Source organism: Hippopotamus amphibius, chromosome 8, assembly GCF_030028045.1.
Source record: "Hippopotamus amphibius kiboko isolate mHipAmp2 chromosome 8, mHipAmp2.hap2, whole genome shotgun sequence".
Lineage (NCBI taxonomy): Eukaryota > Metazoa > Chordata > Mammalia > Artiodactyla > Hippopotamidae > Hippopotamus > Hippopotamus amphibius.
The window spans coordinates 65171183-65196918 of NC_080193.1; the positions used below are offsets into that span (position 1 = coordinate 65171183).

The 25736-nt window shown below is 34.3% G+C and overlaps 1 protein-coding gene and 1 non-coding gene across 11 annotated transcripts in view; one reads left to right on the forward strand and one right to left on the reverse strand.

Annotated features, from left to right (window-relative positions):
• ORC4 (origin recognition complex subunit 4) overlaps positions 1-25736 on the reverse strand; it is an 87317-nt gene that overhangs the window by 10995 nt on the left and 50586 nt on the right. For 5 of the 10 annotated variants that reach the window (XM_057743958.1, XM_057743964.1, XM_057743955.1 and 2 more), the window contains exons 2-10: positions 22157-22194; positions 21737-21810; positions 19176-19252; positions 18539-18629; positions 13142-13217; positions 12593-12678; positions 9962-10010; positions 5461-5612; positions 2537-2710 (exon numbers count right to left, since the gene is read on the reverse strand). In XM_057743958.1, the coding sequence (XP_057599941.1) occupies positions 2537-2710; positions 5461-5612; positions 9962-10010; positions 12593-12678; positions 13142-13217; positions 18539-18629; positions 19176-19252; positions 21737-21793 (762 nt within the window). In that variant the 5' untranslated portion in view covers positions 21794-21810; positions 22157-22194. Of the gene's footprint in view, positions 1-2536; positions 2711-5460; positions 5613-9961; positions 10011-12592; positions 12679-13141; positions 13218-18538; positions 18630-19175; positions 19253-21736; positions 21811-22156; positions 22195-25736 lie in introns of those variants that run through there. The other 5 variants (XM_057743962.1, XM_057743959.1, XM_057743961.1 and 2 more) reach the window with 3 other exon arrangements.
• Positions 4630-4821, forward strand: LOC130859756 (U2 spliceosomal RNA). Its single transcript, XR_009055307.1, has one exon. It is a non-coding gene; the product is annotated as a U2 spliceosomal RNA (small nuclear RNA).

The following is a 25736-nucleotide window of genomic DNA, read 5'->3' on the forward strand; positions in this document are numbered from 1 at the left end:
ATTTATTAGCATACCCCAAAGGGAGATGACAAATAATGATTAGGATAGAGCAAGAAAATATTAGAACTAAGAGACACAAACTCCAGTGGTACTAATTCTATCTTGTGAAAGAAAGAACTGCAAGATTATCAAAAAGATGACAAGTGAGTGTTCACAATCACTCCTATCATCCTATCCCTAAATTCAGTGATCAGCAAAGAAGGACCAAAAACCTAAGGGTTAGCCATTCTACATCACATGCTTACCATTTTCTGACTCATCCAGAGTTATGCTTCACAGTAACTGTCACCATCTACTTCCTTTATATACCCACTCTAAGATGCTCAGAATACAACATAGTTGGGAAGGACAGAAAATGGATGACAGTACAGTACAATCTGGGCTTATGTAGTCATCTTAGGAAAAGAAAGTGGGCAGGGATGAGAATAATAAACCCGGGGAAAGCGCAGACATTTAAATACTAAGACTGCATTTGACCACTAAATCAATCAGAAAAACACACTGTTGTTAACCAGACAATCAGTTCAGGAGTTGTAAAAGGTGACAGTCTGTGATGCACTCAAAAGTGGATTCAGAGGCCAAAGATTCAGAGCTCTGACTCACTCCAGACCCAAGTAAGGGAAAAGACAATATGAGAGCACCAACTATAAAGTGCTCTTAAAGCTTGGACTCTTATAATTAGACATAGTATCAAGAAAAACTTGCATAAGCTAGTAATCTGAGTCCCAGGCAAAATTAATTTGGGGAGGAAGGTGGAAGGGAGGACCCACATCTAATTATATCATGACACAATATCATGATTTAAGGATAAAGTCGATCATTTTGACATACAAATCTGTACAGTTATATTAGGAAAAATAATATGAAATTAACAATTAGAACAAAGTAAAACAGGTAAACCAAAGAATAATATTTAAGGTTTGAATCCTTTATGTAAAAACAAAGTTAGCATGTATCAATATATAAGGTCTGAAATGCTATGAACCAAATAATTACTTTGTAGTGAAAGGAGGGAAAATGGGCATAGACATAAGGGAAAATTCTTTTACCGTATATTTTTAAGCACCAATTAAATTTTGTTCAATGAACTTTTAATTTTAAAAAACTGTCAAAATTAACAGTGCTCTCATAAGCTATTCTAAATAAATCAAACTAAGAATCAAGTTTCAGTTATGCAAGTTAAGTTCTGCAGATGTACAGCAACATGATTAGAGTAAACAATACAATACAGTACTATATATCTGAAATTTGCTTAGAAGATATAACTGCTTTACCACAAAATTAAAAACTATTTGAACTATCACTTACAATCAGCAATGCTTATCCTGTAATACAAAATTTTTTAAAAAAGGGAGAAAAAAGAAAGAAATCTATATGAGGTGATGGATATGGTAAATAGCTTGATTGTGGTATTTCAAATGTATACCAAAACATCAAGTTGTATACCTTAAATATATAAACAGTTTCTAATTTTGTCAATTATACCTCAACAAAGATAGGATAAAAGAATCATTAAATATCAAAACAAATGCAAATTCTCACTTTTAACTTGGTATTGATATTTAAGATTTTATAGTAAAAAGAATATAATCTATCATTATTGCTATAACATAAAACAATCTTTATAGAGCCAATGAATATACTGTTTAAGCAGATCTAATCATCCTCACTCATTAGTATTTAATATTATACACCAGTTTTCCCCATTTCTTTCATAACCAAGGACTCTATATTATTTTCCACTTTCACAAGGCCCATATTTTTGACATGTGAGACTTACTCAGTAAATGTTGTTTTTCAAACACGTTATTAAACTCATTCACACACATACACTCTCTCCCTTCTCCCTGCCAACTAAAACTTGTCAGTATAAGATAAACTGATGCTAGAACGCTTAGTTGATACAATAGCCTGTACAAGTTAGGCTGTTCAACCTAAGTAAGTAAATTTGCAGAGTCCACAAGGTCCACTAGGGTTTAGTAAATATTTAAAACAACAAGTGAATGTACATTTGCAACTTAATACCCTCAGGGCTCCAAGGACTCAAAGATGGGATTTGTCAATATACATAATTATAACCAAAAGTGCCCAAGTCTGAAATGCCTCTTAATAAACCCAATGAGAAAAAAGCTTAAGTTGTTCATGAAACTGGAAAGGAAAAATCCACACTGGATAGCTAGGTATGAACCTTATTAAGTTAATATACTGCTAAGCTTGTAAAATAAAGAAAATAAATATTTAATGATGAAATTCATTAACAGAGTAATTTAAAATATAAATCAGATCAAATAAAACAAATCTCATAAAAGTTCTTTTGAGAAAAAAATTTAGGAGATATGACACTTCAACTGTTTTTTAAAAGAAAATACACACACAAAAGAGTATAATTTGTATTAATGCAGTTTTGTGCCACAGTAACATTAGAAACTTTATGCTAATTTACAGATTTTAAAAAATTTTCAGGTTTTAATTGCTTTCAAATGGTACAACAAGACACAAAAGTTACTTTAATGTTACGGTCTTTTTTCCAAATTACCTGAATATTCTCATTCCACTTCTCAGCAAAAATCTTGTCTGGAAATACTGCAGGTAGAGATAACTGTTCTTTAAATATTTTAAGATACTGTGGAAAACCAAATGAATTCATTAAGTGTATCTGCCGGTGAGAAAATCGCGACTTCACTCTTTTTTCTAAGAGTTCCAAAATATCCTTAAAAACAAACAAAAATATCCATAAGATACACGTTTAAAATAACCATACCAACGTTAGATTTATAACTATTTGAACTATCACAATCAGCGATGCTTATCCTATAATACATAATTAAGCATTAAAAAAATTTATGCAAGCTTCCAAAAACTTTAATTATTTCCTTGATCTACTTAGGGCTACAAGGTAGTACAGGTAAGAGAATGTGGCTTGGAAATACACTAAGCCTCTAAAAGTATTTTTAATGCAAGCTGCTTTTAATCCCCTTCTAAGCTCTTGTAGGCCTGGTGATATCAAGCTTTTTTCCAACCATGTTTTTCTCAGCTAATCTTTAACACTGCAAGATCAACAATAACTGCTAAAAAATTATAGCTATATTGAATAAGTTATATGCCACAGTAACATCAAGAGTTTAAATAAGGAATTGTATACATTCTACGAAGAATTCAGATAAAAAATTCAGATAGTAAAATGCAGTTAGACTTATTAACATTCATGAAAATTTAAACATCTTCTTCAGACTTAAGCTGAGTGTGTAATGGAGAAAAATTCGGTTCACTAAACTACACAAATTTAAGCTGAAGCCACCCTGGACTTAAGGAAAAAAACTATAGAAGAAGAAACTAGCAGGAACACAGCATGACATTGGTAAATTATTCTGTCTTTTGACTTTTTTATAGAATATTTGAGAAACTACTTGCATTTGTGCTATTTTTTCTTAAGAAGTGAGGGAGCAAGTTTACTGTCAATTTTCTATAAAAAAAGAAAAACAAAAAGCTGTGGAGAGGCCCAGAAATATGAGTTTTCAAATCTACCCAGATGATTCCAGGTTAAGAAACCAATGATATACAGGAAAGAATTAAAGTGATCAAGAAGGCATCATGACATTATGGTTAGTGTGGAAAGGAACACAGGAAAGATTAGTAGCTTGGGGTTAGAGGTGGGGAGGGTAAATGAAAAACCTAAGATATTTTTATAGGTTAAAGAAAAATACAGTGCCAATATAACAGAACTGAAAGTTATGCTCAGAGACAGAAATATTATACATTTATTTTCTACTAAGGAGCAGTTCTAGATCATCCACACAGGTAGGTGGTTGAAAGGTACTGGAATCAACACTGGGCAAGCAATAATTAAGAGCCTGAACTGGGAATGGAAAGAGATGGAAGAAAAAGAATTTCAGAGGCGAACAGTAACATATTTTGGTGGTGAACAGTAATGACAGAAATTGGGGGGGTAGAGGACTAGTAAAAAAAAAATTACTGCCACAGGGAAGAATTTATTTGCTAGCAAAATCACTACACAATTGATCCTTTTGCTCTTTCCCTTATATAAACATGGACACTTAGACTCAGACTTGAATTACACAGCTGGAGAATTATACGTACAGAATAAAAATGAGCCTCTGATAACACGGCTAAGGAGCTACTAACCCTTTATTTGGTCCCTCACTGGGTCAACAGCATTTGCCACTGCCACTTCCATCCAAAGGAAGACCTCTTAGCAAGAAGGAACGTCTTTCCTTAACCAGTGTGTTAGATTGCTGATTTTCAAAAAGAGGAATAAAAATACGTGGAGAACCAGCCAGAGAAAGGCTTATTATGAAAGCATACATCATAAGCTCTAGAGAACTGGGGAAGGAGGACACAGAAAGCCACTTCTTAGAGAAACAGCACTAGCAGGACTGTTGAAAGATGACTTAGTAAGAGTTTTACGTTTCTAAAAAAGAGAAAGAGCTGTAGAAAAGGAAAATAAGTAAAAGGGACTGACATAAGCCTGCCAAAAATGAAAGAGGAAAAAGGATGAAAGCTACAGATGCATGGCAGCCATAGTATAAGAAGAGAAGTGACTCTTAAAAACTAGTTTTACCTGAATTCAATAAGAAAGTTCACACTAGGAGAGTAAAAGAAGTTAAACACACTGTTTCTTGGCCTTTTGGATAAGATCAAGCATAGCATCTGTTCTCAGTTTAATATCTGATATGCCCTCTATGCAAGGACAATGAATTAAATGGATTTTTGGAACCAGGAGATGGAATAGGAGCTTGCTCCATCCACTCAATCCATGCACCAACCTGATATTACAGTACTTCCAAGAATGGTGCAGCAATTTTGGTGGAAAATTAAAAAAAAAAGAGAGAGGGAGGGAGAGAAGGTAAACACAAAAAGACCTACATAAGCTGTCTGAAGGTACACAAAGTTCAACATTCATGGAGTCTTCACAAAGTAATGTGATAGTGACATTAAGACTACGGTTAAAATCATTCTAAAATCCCCCAAGGAGCAAAGAAGCCACTATCTACTGTGACAATTTGATAGAAATAATCCCTTCCATTTCCAGAGATGTGTACTTACAAAGTTGAAACAGTATCATTTTGAGTTGATTTCAAGCACTTTTAAAATATGGAAAGAATCTTAAATGTAAAAGGTAGAAACTACTAGCAATTTTTGTGAAATGGTGGTGAGGTTATGTAACTTTCTCTTTACTTGCTAAAGCAGACATTTTATTTATTTGCATAATCTCACTTCACATTTTTTTATTCAGTAATTTGACTGGAGGGAGAGAGGTATTATTTTACAAGCATGTGTGATAAATGTTTCCTTGTTTTCCTCAATTTGAGCTGAAAAGTGGGTTAAATGTACCAAGCATTGATGAAATCATTTGAAAAATGACCTACATAGTGACTAAGTCAGTAATTAAGCTTTAATTTTCTAAATATTGTAATCAATGTTTTAAATAGAAAGACTTACCAATCTGCACGTAAGACCAATAACTGCTACTGGAGTCTGTGCAGACTGAGAAATGTCAAAAAGATTATAGAGGAGTGTTTGGTTTTTGTGATGAGCAAAAAGATCAAATTCATCTAATATGAAGATCACTGGGCAGCTACTAGTCCGGTCACCTAAAGTAAAATAAGAGCTGTATATTAACAAGCAGTTGTATCAGCCTTTCTTCAATTTCTTTCCAACCTATTTACTATATTTCATTTTTTAAAACTCAATTCAACAAAAATATATTTATAACCTACTTTGGGTAGGGCACTTACCATTGCATGTACATTTATTTGACAAAAAAAAAATTATTCAAAGGACAAAATAGCCCCTCTATTGCCCTCAAGTATTTCACAGTCTAATTATCAGACTCTAGTAGCTTTACTGATAAAAAGAAAATCATTTAAATGACTGAAGACTATTGTTTTTTAAATTATGTAAACATAATCCTTCTAGCATCAGAAAAGTGACAAGGATCTTTTCACACCTACTTAGACCAAAACAATTCTGGATTAAATATAAAGGGACATAAAACTATTATTTCAAAAGAGACTTATTTTTAGTTAGTAGAAATGCAGAGTAAATCTTTCCATAGAAATAATTTTTATAAATGGTTACACTATGAAGTTTAACCAAAGCTACTTTAACTCCTAACTAATGACAGTTTTGACGTTTCAACAATAGGGAAAAGTTCAACATGACTGTGGATTCCTTTTTCTCATTACAACAATGGAAACTACTTTAGCAGAACAATCACTATTATCTTAAGGTCTAAGGCATAAACAAGTGAAAAAATTCTAATAATAAACAGTTTTATTAATAATAATTATTAATTTTATCAGACATTATCTTTCAGATAATTATCTATTAGACAATGTCTGATAATATTATCCAACAGATAATGAAACATATGTATTAACCTAATTGACATTAAAACCACAGGGACCACTCAGAAGTCTAGAAACAGACCTACATAATATAGAAATTTAGTTTTTGATAAAACATAGCATTACATAACAATGGGAAAAGTGGTATATTCAAGATTAGATCTCTACTTTACACCTTGCCAAAATAAATTCCAAGCAAATTATGAATTAAATATACTGGAGGAAAATATAAGTGAATGTCTTCAAAGTCTGAAGGAGAGAAAACTTTTGACTATGTAAAAAATTTAAAACTTCTATTCAGCAGAAAATCCAAACCAAATTTAAGAAAAGAAACAAGTGTAAGAATTCCCACAATAAGTATGAGATAAACCACTAAAATAAGGCAAAGAACCAAGAGGAAATACACAAACCAGGAAGTATCAGTGGCCAATTAAAATTTGATATGAGCATCATCAGTACCCAAATTATGCAAATTAAACTAAAAATTTTTTCTACTAAATAGGAAAACATGAAAATAATTGTTCTTGAGGTTCTCGAAGGAAAAAAGTACTTTTAAATATCTTTTAAAAATGGACCTTCTAGATAGGATTAAGATGGCGGAGTAGGAGGACCTGTGCTCACTCCCTCTTGCAAGAGCACCGGAATTACAACTAACTACTGAACAATCATCGACAGAAAGACACTGGAACTCACCAAAAAAAAGACACCCCACATCCAGAGGCAAAGGAAAAGCCGCAATGAGACGGTAGGAGGGGCGCAATCGCATTAAAATCAAATCCCATAAATGCTGGGTGGGTGACTCACAAACTGGAGAACAGTTATACTGCAGAAGTCCACCCACTAAAGTGAGGGTTCTGAGCCCCATGTCAGGCTTCCCAACCTGGGAGTCCAGCAACGGGAAGAGGAATCCCCAGAGAATCAGACCCTGAAAGCCAGCGGGATTTGATTGCAGGACCTCCACAGGACTGGTGGAAACAGAGACTCCACTCTTGGAGGGCACACAAAAATATGTGCTCACCAGGACCCAGGGGGAAGGAGCAGTGACCCCATAGGAGACTGAACCAGACCCACCTGCTGCTGTTGGAGGGTTGCCTGCAGAGGTGGGGGGCAGCTGTGGTTCACCGAGGAGGCAGGGGCACTGGCAGCAGGGGTTTTGGGAAGTGCTTATTGGTGTGAGCCCTCCCAGAGTCCACCATTAGCCCCACCAAAGAGCCTGTGGGCTCCAGCGCTAGGTAGCCTCAGGCCAAACAATCAACAAGGTGTGAAGACAGCCCTACCCATTAGCAGACAAACAGATTAAAGTTTTACTGAGCTCCGCCCACCAAATCCATTAAAGTCTTACTGAGCTCCGCCCACCCAGCCCTACCCACCATCAGTCCCTCTCACCAGGAAGCACACAGGAGGCTCCCAGATAGCTTCCTCCACAAGAGGGCAGACAGCAGTATCAGCAGTATTTCATCTTGTGGAACTGAAAACCACAGCCACAGAAAGATAGAGAAATGAAAAAGCAGAGGACTTTGTACCAGATGAAGGGACAGGGTAAAGCCCCAGAAAAACAACTAAATGAAGAGGAGATAGGCACTCTTACAGAAAAAGAATTCAGAATAATGATAGTGAAGATGATCCAGGACTTTGAAAAAAAATGGGATGCAAAGATCAAAAAGTTTACCAAAGACCTAGAAGAATTAAAGAACAAACAAACAGAGATATGCAATACAATCACTGAAATGAAAAATACACTGGAAGGAACACATAGCAGATTAACGGAGGCAGAAGGGCGAATAAGTGACCTGGAAGACAGAATGGTGATAATCACTGATGCGGAAAAGAATAAAGAATGAAAAGAACTGAAGACAGCCTAAGATACCTCTGGGACAAGGTTAAACGCACCAACATTTGCATTATAGGGGCCCCAGAAGGAGATGAGAGAGAGAAAGGACCTGAGAAAATATTGGAAGAGATTATAGTTGAAAACTTCCCTAACATGGGAAAGGAAATAGCTACCCAAGTGCAGGAAGTGCAGAGAGTCCCAGGCAGGATAAATCTAAGGAGAAACACGCCAAGACATATAGTAGTCAAGCTGACAAAAATTAAAGACAGAGAAATGTTATTAAAAGCAACAAGGGAAAAACGACAAATAACATACAAGGGAACTCCCATAAGGGTAATAGCTGATTTCTCAGCAGAAACTCTACAAGCCAGAAGGGAGTGGCATGATATATTTCAAGTGATGAAAGGGAAGAACCTACAACTAAGAATACTCTACCCACCAAGGATCTCATTCAGATTCGATGGAGAAATCAAAAGCTTTACAGACAAGCAACAGCTAAGAGAATTCAGCACCACCAAACCAGTCCTACAACAAATGCTAAAGGAACTTCTCTAAGTGGGAAACATAAGAGAAGAGAAGGACCTACAAAAACAAAAAACAATTAAGAAACTGGTAATAGGAACATACATATCGATAATTACCTTGAATGGAAATGGACTAAAGGCACCAACCAGAAGACACAGACTGGCTGAATGGATACAAAAACAAGACCCATATATATGCTGTCTCAAAGAGACCCACCTCAGACCTAGGCACACATACAGACGGAAAGTGAGGGGATGGAAAAAGATATTCTATGCAAATGAAAATCAAAAGAAAGCTGGAGTGGCAATACTCATATCAGATAAAATAGACTTTAAAATAAAAAATGTTACAAGAAACAAGAAAGGACATTACATAAAGATCAAGGGATCAATCCAAGAAGAGGAGATAACAATTATAAACATATATGAACCCAATATGGGAGCACCTCAATACATAAGGCAAATGCTAACAACTATGAAAGAGGAAATGCAAGGCAGAAATAGAGACACAGATGTAGAGAACAAACACATGGACACCAAGTGGGGAAAGCGGGGAGGGTTGGCGGGGAATGAATTGGGAGATTGGGATACCAAATTGTACACTCTAAATATATGCTGTTTATTGTCTGTTAAATGTATCTCAATAAAAGTTCTTAAAAAAAAAAGGACCTTCTAGGGTAGAGTGGTAATTAATATTTATTCTTTTAAATGTGGAACGTTTTAATCCAGAGTTCTACTCATTGACATTTACCCCATGAAATCTGGATGATCATTTAAGCACTTCTTCCTAATTATAGAAAATGAGAAATAAAAGTTGATAGCAGGTGATTAATAAGTTATAATTTATTACATTAGAATTTTAAATTATAGTTAATTTATATTTTTAAAATGAAATACATGAGTACCATAAAAATGATGATGCACCTTATTATTTACTGACATGGAAAGCTATTTACAACATACTGTAAGTGAAAAGATGTATATCACACAACAAAATAGAAAAGATTTTATTCTTATGGAAAATTATGTCTATTTATATCGATGATATACCACAGGTGAATAAAGATATGAAATCAAATGTTCATTGGAATAACCACTATTATTAGGGATTTCAGTGATCATTATTTTATTCTTTTTTATATTTCTTCATTTTATTTATTTTTTTGTAAAAGCACATAATCAAGGGAAAAATAAAGCTAAACAAACCCTTTGATACTGTTAAATGTGCTAATATTTACCTTTTTTTAAAGCTTCCAGAAGAAATGAAAGGTTTTCAGCAAAACTTCCCTGAATAACAAAAAAAGATACCATGACTAGAAGTTTACTGAAATAATAAAAGAGGACTGTATGGCTCTAGACACTGTATAGACACTGCATCTATTTTTTTCCCCTAGTACATGAAAGTCATTGCCCAGATTCTGAGCTGAATATCTCCATGTTTACAATCTAAAACTTAAATACACAAGTAGAGATGGCATAGCACTGAAAATGGCATTATTATGTCATGTCCAAAATTTTATATCTTCTGGATAAAATCTGTAAAAAGGTAGTCTTTAAAGAGTTGTTATATTCTAAATACAGTCAGAGAACAAGAAATCCATTGCACTTTGTATCTTCAAACACACCAGTCTCTTGCAAGTCTCAAATTTGTACCACTAAAAAAAATGACCATGAATTTAAATGAGATCCAAAAGGAAAAGGGAGAAGAAACTTGCCTCAAATATTAGACAATACAACAGTATTTCTCTATTCAAGAGCATATTATACAATTTGTATATATCATATCAAATTTGGCTATGTTTACTTGGAATACAGCCAAAACATTTTTGGATACAACTTAAGTATTCTGGATGGAAATTAATAGAGTAGCAGATGCATTATCCAGATGTTCCAGCTTGTGGATAAAGGCCCCGTTAAAATATTTTTTCAATGAAGTCCTTAATTTTTACTTCATTCAAGTTTCTTAATTTAAAGAAACAGCCAACTTTAAATTTCAGGAGATATAAAGGAGAAAAGAAACCCACTTGTTCCCCACTTGAGAGAACTGATATAAAATAGTATAATAGTTTTTAAAGAGCTTCTACATATTTTCTGATGATCACATGCTGTCAAAGCAATACTATTTCCAAGTTAGGCAGGGCAAGAGGTATTTACCATAACATAAACAAAGGCTCAGAGACAATCTGTTGGAAAATCAGTGGTCAAAGTTACTCAAAGGTTGAGTAACCTTTCGATATTTTTTTTAAAGACTATTATACCTGACATTAAGTGTAAGTATATACTTAAATTCATATGCACATATTATAACTATTTATATAAGTACATATTTATATAAATATACACACATATGTATATACATTCATATATAAAATAATATATGTATACATACATATATATTCATATACATATATATGTAAAAGAAATACAAGTTTGCTCTAAGTACATCAAAACAGAAAGGGTCTGATTAAATCACTTAGGTTCTTAATGTCCAGCCTTTGTCATTTTATGACTTTAGGCACACTAATTATGTCCTCTTAGCCTCAGGTGCCTAATCTATACAATGCAGAAGTTAAACTAATAATCTGTATATGTGAGGATTATGATAGCAACAGTGATGACCAGGATGATAACCAACTGTGCCTCATATTATTTCATATGAATCCAATGCAAAAACCAAAAGCCAAACAGAGTCTATGTAACAGTAACTCTCCTTTGCCAAGTGGGCCACTATCTTCTACATTACATTCTAGACAGGAGGTAGAACAACAAATTTACAGAAGGAGCATCTGAACTTGCACTTCAAAGACCTGAAGATAATGGAAGAGTAACACATGATTGGCTCAACTTTTTATAGGTAATTTTTAAAGAATAAGATTACTAAATGTTAGGACACTTACACAAATATGACAGTGTTACTGAAGAACAGAGTACACAGTTTAGAGATTAGAGTGACACCACTGTATGATCGCCAGTGACCAGAAAATGAACTTGGAACTTATACAACCCACTTCAATTGCATTAAGCAGGTGAGTCATTTCATTATGAAAATTAAGGCAGCTGCAAGTTAAGGTAATTGTGTTTCCCTTCAGCCTTATAAATCAAGTGATAGGTAAAAAGTTTAATAAAAGTTCCAAAACATTTCTAATCAGTTTAAATTATTGATGTTCACTGAGCTGAGATTCCAAGCTACAATAATGAGATGTGGGTAACTTTCTGAGAACATTTTACTAATAAGAGATAACTTACATTTGCACAGTATGTTACCATCCAATTTTTTAAAAAAACATAAATGATGTTTAATACTTCTTTTCATCTTTAGAATAAATCTGTGAAGTAAGTATAATAAGATAATGCCAATTTAACAGGTGAGGAATCTGTAATTCAAAGATATTTATTAGCCATGATTACCAGGTAGTAAATAGTTATAGGGCAAGACTCAAATCCACCTTTTGTAGCTTCAAATTCAGTGAATTTTCCACTACTCCCACACTATCCAAGTCTCGTAAGATTAGAAATAGACTGCTAGAGTGTGGTATTTTTAAAAACATATTAATCTATCTCCAAGGGTAGAGAATCAGAATATTTATCTTACAGATAAAGAAACAAGCTCAGATAGTATCTAAACAAACCTAGATTTCTTAAACTATTTTATAACTAGTATAATCTACTTGAAAAAAAAAAACCCTAAACATAAAGATTTGATGAATAAATGCATCCTAGTACATCGTATATTCTTATGATAAGAATCTTGCATATTTCAATTTAGAATCTCTGAACCCTTCCTACTCTTCCAAAAATATAAACATTATCTATGCCATACAGACTTTACTTTGAAGCCTATTTAATAAAATAATAAAAATGATACTTACAAAAACTTTATCTCCAACTACATTTTCCAGATTTAACTGCCTTGTGATTTCCTTTAGGGCAATTTTATCATTGATCTGTAGCAGTCCTGAAATGAAGCCCATTTAGAAGTATTTAATAAAAATGAAATATGTATTTGATACATTGCATATATTTTCCAGTGAAGTAAATTTTCTAATGCTTTACAAAATTTAACTAGAAAGAAAAAAGTCAAAGCCTGTTAGTTTACATTATTTCCTTTTAAAAACTCAACAGTGAAAACATTTAATAGACTCACAGAACCATCTTCCTTAGGGTTAGTGTTATTTAAAAAAAAGATAAGAAAATCAAGACAAAAAACAAGAGACCTTATGTGCCTCCTTTATTAATATTTTTTTAATATCTAATAATATTGTGCATAGTGTGCTAAAGTAAAAGTTGTTAAACAAGGATTTAGTTTTTAAAATACAGTTATTAATGCAGATTTAAACATATGAGTAAATTTAATTTCATAACATGAAAAGCTCACATAGCTTACATCATTTCCATTGGCAAAATGAGGACATACTTACCATTTAAGTGAACTTGTAATACATTTTCACTCACTTCTTCAACTTCCATTAGTTCTTTCAAAGCATGGTTTATTAACTGAATAATATTAAAAAGTTTAGGAAATATTTAATAATAGGCAAAAGATGATAAGCCATATTCTTTTTAAACTAGAGTAATAGGAACAAAATATAAACAGACTGTCATTTAAAATTAACAAATTTGCAGATTCTCTACAGACAGAAGGTTTAACTAGAACTTCTAATGTCTGACTCTTAGGATGCCAGAGCCAGGATTGATGCCACACTCTCTCCATCAGCTACCCAAATTTTTAATCGATGTTTAGAAACAATCCTTCCGTTTTCAAGAAAATACTTCTCTACAGTAGATGTCACACAAAACTATGCTCATTTGAACTTTCTGTATCAGTTCATTATATGTCTTCACCATTTACTCTACAAAATTATCACTGAAATCAGTTAAAAACTATTGAAAATAAGTACCAGGACAATGCTAAATGATTGGAAAATTTCTGCCCTCGATACATCAACTTCTATGAAATCCTGTGAACTATGTTGTATGTTACCTTGAAATGAAAATCAAAAAAGAAATACCAAGAGGTTAAGCTGAAAAGAGATATTGTTTTTGCTCGCTGCTAGGTAAGCAGAAAAAGCTCTTATTAAAGAAACTTACAGCTAACAATAAAAAAAAATTACTACTACTAATAATATACTTAAAATATAATAGTAATTACTACTAAAAATACCCATAAAGTGTTATGCCACCTTAAACTGTTCAATTATAAAGCTTCACATTTTTATAACTATAGGTTTCTATGCCACATACTTTCATTCTTTATATTTTTTGATTTGTAACATCACTCATATTGCACTACCATATATATATCTCTTCATATTAACACTACATATATTTTCTAAAATTTGAAAATAAATAGAATTAAGAAAAACCAAAAAGCTTTTTTAAAAGGAAGAGTAATGGTGGATTATTCTTTTTAAAATGAAAATAGAAATAGAAGGGTACTATCACAAAATATATAGTCCAGGAAATTAGGCTATGTATATAATAAAGAAGGCATCAAAATTGAGTGAGGACAAAAAGGATTATTCAACAAAGTCACTGAGACAACTCGTAAGCTACTCTGAAAAACAAAATACTACTTGTATTAGCAATATTCTACCTTTATTTGTCACTACAATATCTTTGCACAATAGAAAAAAGCAAATACCCTCATTTCAAATTAACAGGTCGAATATACTGATTTCCTAGATCTCATTTTCTCCTGTACTGATACAAGAACATCACTATGGAGCTCCTTGAAGATTTAAAGTATTACGTAAAAATGTTCCTCAAACATAAGTATGATAATGTGTTTTCCAGACAATAAAACAATGAAAACTGGAAAAAAAGGAAAATTACCCTTTACTAAAGAAAGACCTAAATTTACATTATGAAGGTTTACAGAGTTTCGGTTTTTATGACCCAGAGTTGGACACAGCCTGTGAAATTTTCACACTGCTAAGACAGAAATATTCTACAAGCATCCAGACAAGGAAAAATCACAAACAAACTCAAAACAAGTTAGCTGTGGTGGTCATCAGTGATGTTCACCATACTTCTGGTTAACCTCCCTTTCTAGACTCCTGGGAAAAATGCACTTCCTCGCTCTCTTGAAATTAGGTGTGACCATGTGACTCACTCTGGTCAGTAAACTTTGAGATGTGCTCCCTATCACCTCTGCGTAGGAACTTCAAGAGTGTCCGTGATTCATCACACTCCTTTTCCTCCACTGGGGTATTTGTGGAGGAACATGCTGAGATAACATCCACCACTTCTTTTGAGTGATTACAGAGAACAGTGTCCCCTTGCTGATCCACACTGGACAAGCAACAAAAGTAAACAATAAACTTCTTTTGCGTCAAGACACTGAAATTTCACGTTAGTTTGACTGCATAATCTAAACTATCCAGATTGAAACAGCAGTTTACAAAGGAAAAAAAAGTCTGCCCTTGGAGTTTTCCCACAAAACACAAATTGAATAAAATCTATGTAATTCCAAAGGAGAAAAAACTGTGACCCAAGAGTTCAATTCAAGCCATGTTGGGATTTTTGATGTATTTAAAATACTTTTTTTTTTTTTTTTTTACATTTCCCCATATTACTAAACTTCCTTTCTCTTTTACATTTCTGTAGTCTGAATGATTTTTGTGATTTGTTCTGTTACCCAGGTTGTTGGAGTTTTTACCCTTGCCTTCAACCAACTTGCCATTCTTTAGTTTTTAAAATAGGTTGTATGGTCATATAGTCCACTCTTTAAAATGTATGAAAAGATACACAGTGAAAATATTCCTACCTCTGTTCCCATATTCCCCTCAACAAATATCCCACTACATTATTGTTTAATATTTCAAGGAGACACACAGGCGGCCAAAAAGCACATGAAAGGATCTTCAGCATCACTAATTATCATAGAAATGAAAGTCAAAACTACAATGAGGTATTACCTCACACTAGTCAGAATGGCCATCATCAAAAAATCTACAACAATAACCTAATTCAAAAAGATACAGGCACCCTAATGTTCACTGCAGCACTCTTTACAATAGTCAGGACATGGAAGCAACCTAAATGTCTACTGACTGAGGAATGGATAAAGATGTGGTACTTATATACAATGGAATATTACTTAGCCATAAAAATAGAACAAGATAAAGCCATGTGCAGCAACATGGATGGACCTAGAGACTGTCATACTGAGTAAAGTAAGTCAGACACAGAAAGACAAATATCATATGATATCACTTATATGTGGAATCTAAAAAAGGGTACAAATGAACTTATTTACAAACCAGAAAGAGAGTCACAATGTAGAAAACAAACTTATGGTCACCAGGGGATAAAGGGGCAGGGATACACTGGGAGATTGGGATTGACACATACACACTACTGTATATAAAAAAGATAACTAATAAGAACCTACTGATAACCCAAGGAACTCTAATCAATACTCTGTAATGGCCTATACGGGAAAAGAATCTAAAAAAAGAGTGGATATGTGTATAACTGATCCACTTTGCTATACACCTGAAACTAACACAACATTGTAAATCAATTATACTACAATAAACATTTTTTAAAAAACACATTTTAAGGAATTTTTGGTTTACAGACAAACCAACAGAAATATGAGTTTTTTTTTCTCTTCCTAGTCTTTATGGACTATCTACAAATGTTTCCTTACTCTTTTTTACTGCTGTATCATAGCCCATTATATGGATCGATGTACCATGATTTATTAACCATTATTCTGTTGATGGGCATTTATATTGTTTCTCATCTTTCACTATTAACAAACAGTGCTGGTGGCCCAGTGGTTAAAAATCTGCCTGCCAATGCAAGAGACGCAGGTTCGAGCCCTGGTCTGGGAAGATACCACATGCTGCCGAGCAACTAAGCCCAGGTGCCACAATTACTGAGCCTACACTCTAGAGCCCGCGCACTGCAACTACTGAGCCCACGCACCACAACTACCAAGCCCACGCACCACAACTACCGAAGCCCGTGTACCCTAGAGCCCACATGCCACAGCTACTCTAGAGCCCACATAATGCAACTGCTGAAACCCATGCATGCGCCTAGAGCCCACACTCCACAACAAAAGAAGCCACCACACCAAGAAGCCTGTGCATCGCAAGGAAGAGTAGCCCCTGCTCGCCACAACTAGAGAAAAACCTGCAAGCAACAACAAAGATCCAATGCAGCTAATAAATAAAGAAATAAACACATTATTTTAAAAAAAAAGAGAGAGGAAAAAAAAAAAAGAAGCAGGTGACCTGCAAGTTCTGGGGAATCCAGCTTTAAAAACAAAACAAAACAAAACCAAAAACAGTGCTGTAGTAAATAACTGTACACATATTTCACAACGGTAAATTCCTAGAAATGTTGCTGAGTCAAAGGGTATACGCATTTGTAATGTGGTTAGATTTTGTCTAATTCTAATTTATACCACCGGCAAGAACATCAGTATCTTACCAATCTTACAGATTTTTCTTGACAACCTAATAGAGAAAATTACTATAGTTATTTAATTTATTAAATTATGAGTGAAACTGAACATGTTTATAAACTTAAGACTGCTTTGTATTTAATTTCCTATGACCTTTCTGTGCATATCTTTGCTCAGTTTTTCTACTGTTAATAGAATTGTTAATAATTTTCAATAGTCTAATAGCTCAAAAGCATATTACTCACATAGTTCTCTTATAAAAACTACCCCCAAATAGCACTGAGGTTCTCCTGTAAAAACTATCCCAAATAGCACTGAAGTCAAACACAAAGGAAAATCATAATAAAAAACCAAAAATAAAGAAACAGTGGTTGTATAGGCCTGATCCCAAGGACTGAACCAAATTTAAACAGCCAAAAATAAATATTATTGTAAATGTGATTATTATAAATGAAAAACTCTTAAAGGATTAAAAAAGAAATTATCTAGATCTAAATCCCCAATTCATGTACTTCAAGCAATACTGCAAATGGTTGATAACAATAAAATCCTAAAGTCCTAATTTCCTCATCTTACATAATGTACAATCAAAACATATTGCTTAAAAAATAAAAACATAATTTTATTTCTATTTTACATAACTACTTAATATAAAATAATACATAATATATAATTTTACTTATACACATTAATAAAAAGTGTTTGCAAGAAATTTAAATTTATTGCATGGAGTATAGAAGAAAACAGAATTTACAGTTAAACAGTAATACTTGCAATGTAACAGCCATAATCTCTCTTGTATACTGAATAAAGATGTGAAAAGAGAAAATGAGGAAAAAAAGCAAGAGTATCTTTTTGAGGTGACTAAGCAAATATAATAAAGAGGGAAAGTAGAATAGAATTCTAGAAGATGTGAGTGTACATATAAGAAAACTGCCTGAGTTAGGGTTAAACAATAAACTAAGAGGAAAAAAAACAATGCATGGTATGATAGTTACCTAATCTACAAATAGAGACAATACCATACCTACCTTGCAGGGTTAATGTAAAGAATAAATAATAGAACATAAATAAAAGGCACAATATATATGCTCAATAGATGCTAGTTTGCTTTCTCCCAAGCACAAATTCTTCCAAGATAACAGACCATGAGGAAACAAACATAATTTGAAAATTTGTTACTGTGAGGAAAAATAAGGTAAAAAAGATTGCTCAACTCAAATATACCACTCTAACTTTACAAAGGCTTTGCATGTCTTTTATGATTTAAATTTTTTAAAAAAGCAAAATATTAGTAACACAATGATGAAAACAATGAAAAACATCTTCAGTGTTGACCATAAGAATCATCACATGCCTCCAAAGCAAAGGAACAACAGAAATCAACAGTTTTTACCATGGTCTTTCCTGATCCTCGGGGCCCAATAATGAGAACAGAGTTACTTTCCCCATGAATAGCAGTTCTTTTTAGCAGCTCAATTAAGTGTCTGAAATGATATAAATGGGCCAAAATTTAAAAAGGAAAGCTAAAATAATTTGCTAGGTAATACTTTTTAAAAGCTGAATTTGAATATGAATAAAAAACAGGCGTTCCTTTTTTCTCTTCTTCTGGGCACTTGACTTAGGCTCTAAACAGTCCTACAGAGAAGAACACAAGCACTGATTCTCTGGAAACCTCAAGAAGAAACCAAGTAAGACTGAAATATCTTTGTCTTTATGATGGCAAGGAACAAGAGACAATAGTGACAACTCTTAGGACTTTTCACTCCACAGCTGGCTGCTGAATATTAGGTGCAACCTCAGAATTCTCTCCATAATACCAGATGACAGAAAGGATACATGTTTGAAAGTTAAAGGGTTTTTTCACTATGGGAATATTTATATCTGCTCTTGCTTCACAACAGTCATTTTTTTAATACACAAAGCTATAAAAATGTTGGTTAGCCTTGTTTAAGATAAAATCTGTATGTGACAATTTCTGCAAAACCTAAAGGGCATCTGTAAGTAACAGATAAGCAGATAGCTAAACTTACTTATATTGTACTTGTACTCCAAACAGGTTACTATGTGGACTCTGATGACAGAATCTTTCACGTAAAATTCTTTGTACCTGATAAAAATAAAGTGAATCAATGAAAATATTATACATGCAATCAAAAAAGAACAAGAATATACATTTATAGCAGTCAGAATTAGGTATTAATGAGTCAATTCAACCTTCCCTAAATAACTTGTCATCAAGAGGTCTGGCATTTTCCTTAAGCTGTAAGATTAACAGTTCTTTTTACCTATCTCAAGTCCCAGAGAAAGGATGAAAACTTAGTTATGAAGCTTTCAACAAGAGAGACAATTAGTTACTTTAGCTACATCAGCAATTTGAGGGCTGTTTTAATGCATGTGAATGAACAGACACCTCACTTTGTGTAACGTATCAGCCAAGGAACAAAGACAGGAGAGAATCTAATAATGTACTCCAATTTAATAATGCTCATGAACCACACCTCAGTCTCCAGAGACCAACACATCTAAACTGGCTTAGCTCAAGCCCTATTAATCTGTATCTGTCACAGAAGTCAGGATTCTGAGGAAATAAAAGAAATCCAAAAGTCCATATACTTATTGAGGGCCTACTAGATGCAGAGCACAATACTACTAAAAGAGCACAATCTATGCCTAAAGAAACACTGAAATATATTGGGAAGAAATGACACATTCAAAAAACAACATGCAAAAAAGCAGAAACTCAGCATATAAGGATGTGCTCAATTATATGGAAGAAAACATATTCATCTAGGATATAAAATTAGAATTAAGAAAAAATTCCTGTAAAGACCTAAATTTTGAGTTTGCCTTAGAATGAAGGGCTTAGACTTAGTTGTAAAAAGTCAACCTATCACATTCTTTAAAAAGATGAAGGAAAAAAAAAAAGATGGACCATTAAAACCATTCCTTTTCTGCAACTGCTGCTAAGACAAAGATCCTCCAGTGACAAAAACCTTAGGAAGCTGTTTCAGATTTATCCCCATCAGCAGAAACAACAAGTCTCCAAGATTATTTGCTTCTCCCAGACTGACAGCATGGGACTGATCCTTCATGTAGCAAAGAAATAAATCTGAGTTCTCTTTACATGTACCAGAGGCTCAGCAAAGCAAATTATTCACTGGGGATACAATAATCCATACTTATCATTATAGAGGAAGTGGAAAGAATAGGAAGGCTGGTGCCAGAGAGACAATAACACTTTTCTGGCAGGCCTGTTTTGAAAATTAAATAAGACAGTTATCTGTAACAATAACTGTATTACATAGGTAATAGCTGTTATCTGCAAAAAACTTAAAGGGGCATATATAGATTCAACTAATCATAGTGTGTATTCCTCCCCCTAGATAAGATCACTAGAAATCAAAACACAAACCTCAGTTCCTTTTCTTTTTTTTTAAACTTCATTCAAGTATTAGAGAGACAGCTATGTATAAAATAAGGTGAGAGATAAAGTGAAGTCAAGCTATAGTGATTACTCAGAGGTGTAAAAATCCTAAAGTGATCTGAGATGAAAGTTAACAGGTATATACATATAAAGAAACCAATTAAGTTGCACATGCAAGATTTGTGTACTTGACAAAGATATATAAATTATACTTCAGTTAAAACCTTTTAAAAAACAGAATTAAACATTTTACTTCAAAAAGAAGGAAAGTAAGGTCTTACAAAGTAATGTCAGTAACATTTGTTTTAATAAAATGTTGTTCTGGTTAAGCCAGATAAATAGAAATGCCAGTGCAGAAATAAGTCTATTCCCTACTTGACTCCTCAAAAGAGATATATATGCACTAAAGAAACTATTAAATGTTCATGATAAAAACACTCAACATACTAGGCATATAAAGGGACTTCCTCAACCTGATAAAGAACATACACAAAAACCTATACTTAATATCATACTCAATGGTGAAAGATTGAACACATTTTCCCAATATCAAAAACAAAATAAGATTGTCTGCTCTTGCTAGTTTATTCAGTATTATACTAAAGGTTCTAGTCAGGGCAATTAGACAAGAAAAAGAAATGAAAGGCATATAGATTGGGAAGGAAAAAGTAAAACTATTTCTACTTGCGGATGACATGATCTTATATACAGAAAATCTTAAGGAATAAACTAAAAAACTATTAGAATAAATGACTTCAGCAAGGTTACAGAATATAAGATTAATAAAGAAAAATCAATTTCATTTAGATACACTAGCAATGAACAAATAAAACATAAAATTAAGAAAACAATTCTGTTTACAACAGCACCAAAAGCAATAAAATACTCAGGAATAAACTTACCAAAAGAAGTACAAAACTCTGAAGGTGACATTAAACTAAATTGAACTAAAGCACATTTAGGAAGACATGAGTAAAGGCAGGATTCCATCTATCCAAAGACTTACAGAGGTTGAAATCAGGAAGTGGCAAAGACACTCTCCCCTTGAGAATGGAAAGAGTGGTTCTTCTCATGCATGCTAAGAGGAGAATTCAAGTTAAGAAGATGACTACTTCTATCACCTTTGCATGGTAACAGACTTTCAGATTCAAGAAAATATATACTAACCTGTGAAAGGTATTCTGCTTGTATTAAGTTGTTACTCTTTGATTTACGACTGCTCATTTCAACAACTTGAAATCCTTAAAAAAATAAAAAAATTTAGCATGAATATAAAGACTACTGACATACAGAGATTAAGATTTTACTATTATGGAATCAAAATAAACAAGTTTTAAAACATGAAAAATGTTCAAATTTCTCAAACTTTAAAAATTCTCAGTTGAACCTAACTGTGGGAATCATTTCATAATATATGTAAATAAAACCATCATGCTAAACATCTTAAAATTATACTGTGATGTATGTAAATTATTTCTCAATAAAACCAGACAAAAAAAAAATCTCAATGGTTCCTCTTTGTCTAAGTACAGGTTTACTTGACACGCCCATTCCACATTTTAGATGGCTCTTAACAATTACTCCTACCTTTCTTTTCAATCTACTATTCAGCTTCTCTTCCTTCCCTTTAAAAACAAAAACAAAGGGAGAAGAATCAAGATGGCGGAGTAGGAAGATGTGCGCTAACTCCCTCTTGCAAGAGCACCGGAATTACAACTAACTGCTGAACAACCATCAACAGAAAGACACTGGAACTCCCCAAAAAGAACCCACCCCACATCCAGAGACGAAGGAGAAGCCGCAATGAGATGGTAGGAGGGGCACAATCTGTTAAAATAAAATCCCATAAATGCTGGGTGGGTGATTCACAAGCTGGAGAACAGTTATACCGCAGAAGTCCTGAGGGTTCTGAGCCCCACATCAGGCTTCCTAACATGGAGGTCCAGCAACAGGAGGCTGAATCCCCAGAGAATCAGATTTTGAAAGCCAGCAGGATTTGATTGCAGGACCTCCATAGGACTGGGGGAAATGGAGACTCCACTCTTGGAGGGCACACAAAAAAGTGTGCTCACCAGGACCCAGGGGGAAGGAGCAGTGACCCCATAGGAGACTGAACCAGACCTACCTGCTGGTGTTGGAGGGTTGCCTGCAGAGGTGGGGGGCAGCTGTGGCTCACCGAGGAGAAAGGGGCACTGGCAGCAGGGGTTCTGAGAAGTGCTCATTGACATGAGCCCTTCCAGAGTCCACCATTAGCTCCACCAAAGAGCCTGTAAGCTCCAGGGCTGGGTTGCCTCAGGCCAAATGACCACCAGGGTGGGAACACAGCCCCACCCATTGGCAGACAAGCAGATTAAAGTGTCACTGAGCTCCGCTTGCACCAAATAAAAGTTTTACTGAGCTCCACCCACCCAGCCCAATCCACCATCAGTCGCTCCCATCAGGAAGCACCCACGAACCTCCTAGACAGCTTCCTCCACAAGAGGGCAGACAGCAGAATGAAGCAGTATCAGCAGTATTTCATCTTGTGGAACTGAAAATCACAGCCACAGAAAGACAGAGAAAACGAAAAGGCAAAAGACTTTGTACCAGATGAAGGGACAAGATAAAACACCAGAAAAACAACTAAATGAAGAGGAGATAGGCACTCTTCCGGAAAAAGAATTCAGAATAATGATGGTGAAGATGATCCAGGACTTTGAAAAAAGATGGGATGCAAAGATCGAAAAGTTGCAAGAAAAGATTACCAAAGACCTACAAGAATTAAAGAACAAACAAACAGAAATATGCAACACAATAACTGAAATGAAAATACACTGGAAGGAACCAACAGCAGATTAACTAAGGCAGAAGGACGAATAAGTGACCTGGAAGACAAAATGGTGATAATCACTGATGTGGAAAAGAATAAAGAAAAAAGAATGAAAAGAACTGAAGACAGCCTAAGAGACCTCTGGGACAATGTTAAACGCACCAACATTCGCATTATAGGGGTCCCAAAAGGAGACAAGAGAGAGAAAGGACCTGAGAAAATACTGGAAGAGATTATAGTTGAAAACTTCCCTAACATGGGAAAGGAAATAGCTACCCAAGTGCAGGAAGTGCAGAGAGTCCCAGGCAGGATAAACCCAAGGAGAAACACGCCAAGACATATAGTAGGCAAACTGACAAAAATTAAAGACAGAGAAATGTTATTAAAAGCAACAAGGGAAAAACGACAAATAACATACAAGGGAACTCCCATAAGGGTAACAGCTGATTTCTCAGCAGAAACTCTACAAGCCAGAAGGGAGTGGCATGATATATTTCAAGTGATGAAAGGGAAGAACCTACAACTAAGAATACTCTACCCACCAAGGATCTCATTCAGATTCGATGGAGAAATCAAAAGCTTTACAGACAAGCAACAGCTAAGAGAATTCAGCACCACCAAACCAGTCCTACAACAAATGCTAAAGGAACTTCTCTAAGTGGGAAACATAAGAGAAGAAAAGGGCCTACAAAAACAAACACAAAACAATTAAGAAACTGGTAATAGGAACATACATATCGATAATTACCTTGAATGTAAATGGACTAAAGGCACCAACCAAAAGACACAGACTGGCTGAATGGATACAAAAACAAGACCCATATACATGCTGTCTACAAGAGACCCACTTCAGATCTAGGCACACATATAGACGGAAAGTGAGGGGATGGAAAAAGATATTCCATGCAAATGGAAATCAAAAGAAAGCTGGAGTAGCGATACTCATATCAGATAAAATAGACTTTAAAATAAAAAAAGTTACAAGAGACAAGAAAAGACACTATATAAAGATTGAGGGGTCAATCCAAGAAGAAGAGAAAACAGTTATAAATATATATGCACCCACTACAGGATCACCTCAATACATAAGGCAAATGCTAACAACTATGAAAGAGGAAATCAACAGTAACACAATCATAGTGGGGGACTTTGACACCCTACTTACACCAATGGACAGATCATCCACACAGAAAATTAATAAGGAAACACAAGCTTTAAATGACACACTAAGTCAGCCTGATTTAAAAGATATCTATAGGACATTACATCCAAAAACAGCAGATTACACATTCTCCTCAAGTGCACATGGGACATTCTCCAGGATAGATCACATTTTGGTTCATAAATCAAGCCTTGGTAAATTCAAGAAAACTGAAATTGTATCAAGCATCATTTCTGACCACAATGCTATGAGATTAGAAATCAATTACAGGAAAAAAACTGTAAAAGACACAAACACATGGAGGCTAAACAATACGCTACTAAATAACCAACAGATCACTGAAGTAATCAAAGAGGAAATCAAAAAATACCTAGAGACAAATGACAATGAAAATACAACGATCCAAAACCTATGGGATGCAGCAAAGGCAGTTCTAAGAGGGAAGTTTATAGCGATACAATCCTACCTCAAGAAACAAGAAACATCCCAAATAAACAATCTAACCTTCCATCTAAAGAAACTAGAGAAAGAAGAGCAAACAAAACCCCAAGTTAGTAGACGGAGAGAAATCATAAAGATCAGATAAGAAATAAATGAAATAGAGACAAAGAAAACACTAACAAAAATCAATAAAACTAAAAGCTGGTTCTTTGAGAAGATAAATAAAATCGATAAACCTCTAGCAAGACTCATCAAGAAAAAGAGGGAGAGGACTCCAATAAAATTAGAAATGAAACAGGACTAGTTACAACAGACACCACAGAAATAAAAAGCACCATAAGAGATTACTACAAGCAACTGTATGCCAATAAAATGGACAACCTGCATGATACGGACAGATTCTTAGAAAAGTATAACCTTCCAAGACTGAATCAGGAAGAAATAGAAAATATGAACAGACCAATCATGAGTAATGAAATTGAACCTGTGATTAAAAATCTCCCAACAAACAAAAGTCCAGAACCAGACGGATTCACAGGTGAATTTTATCAAACATTTAGAGAAGAGCTAACACCCATCCTTCTCAAACTCTTCCAAAAATTGCAGAGGAAGGAACACTCCCAAACTCATTTTACGAAGCCACCATCACCCTGATACCAAAACCAGACAAAGATACTACAAAAAAAGAAAACTACAGACCAATATCACTGATGATTTTAGATGCAAAAATCCTCAACAAAATACTAGCAAACAGA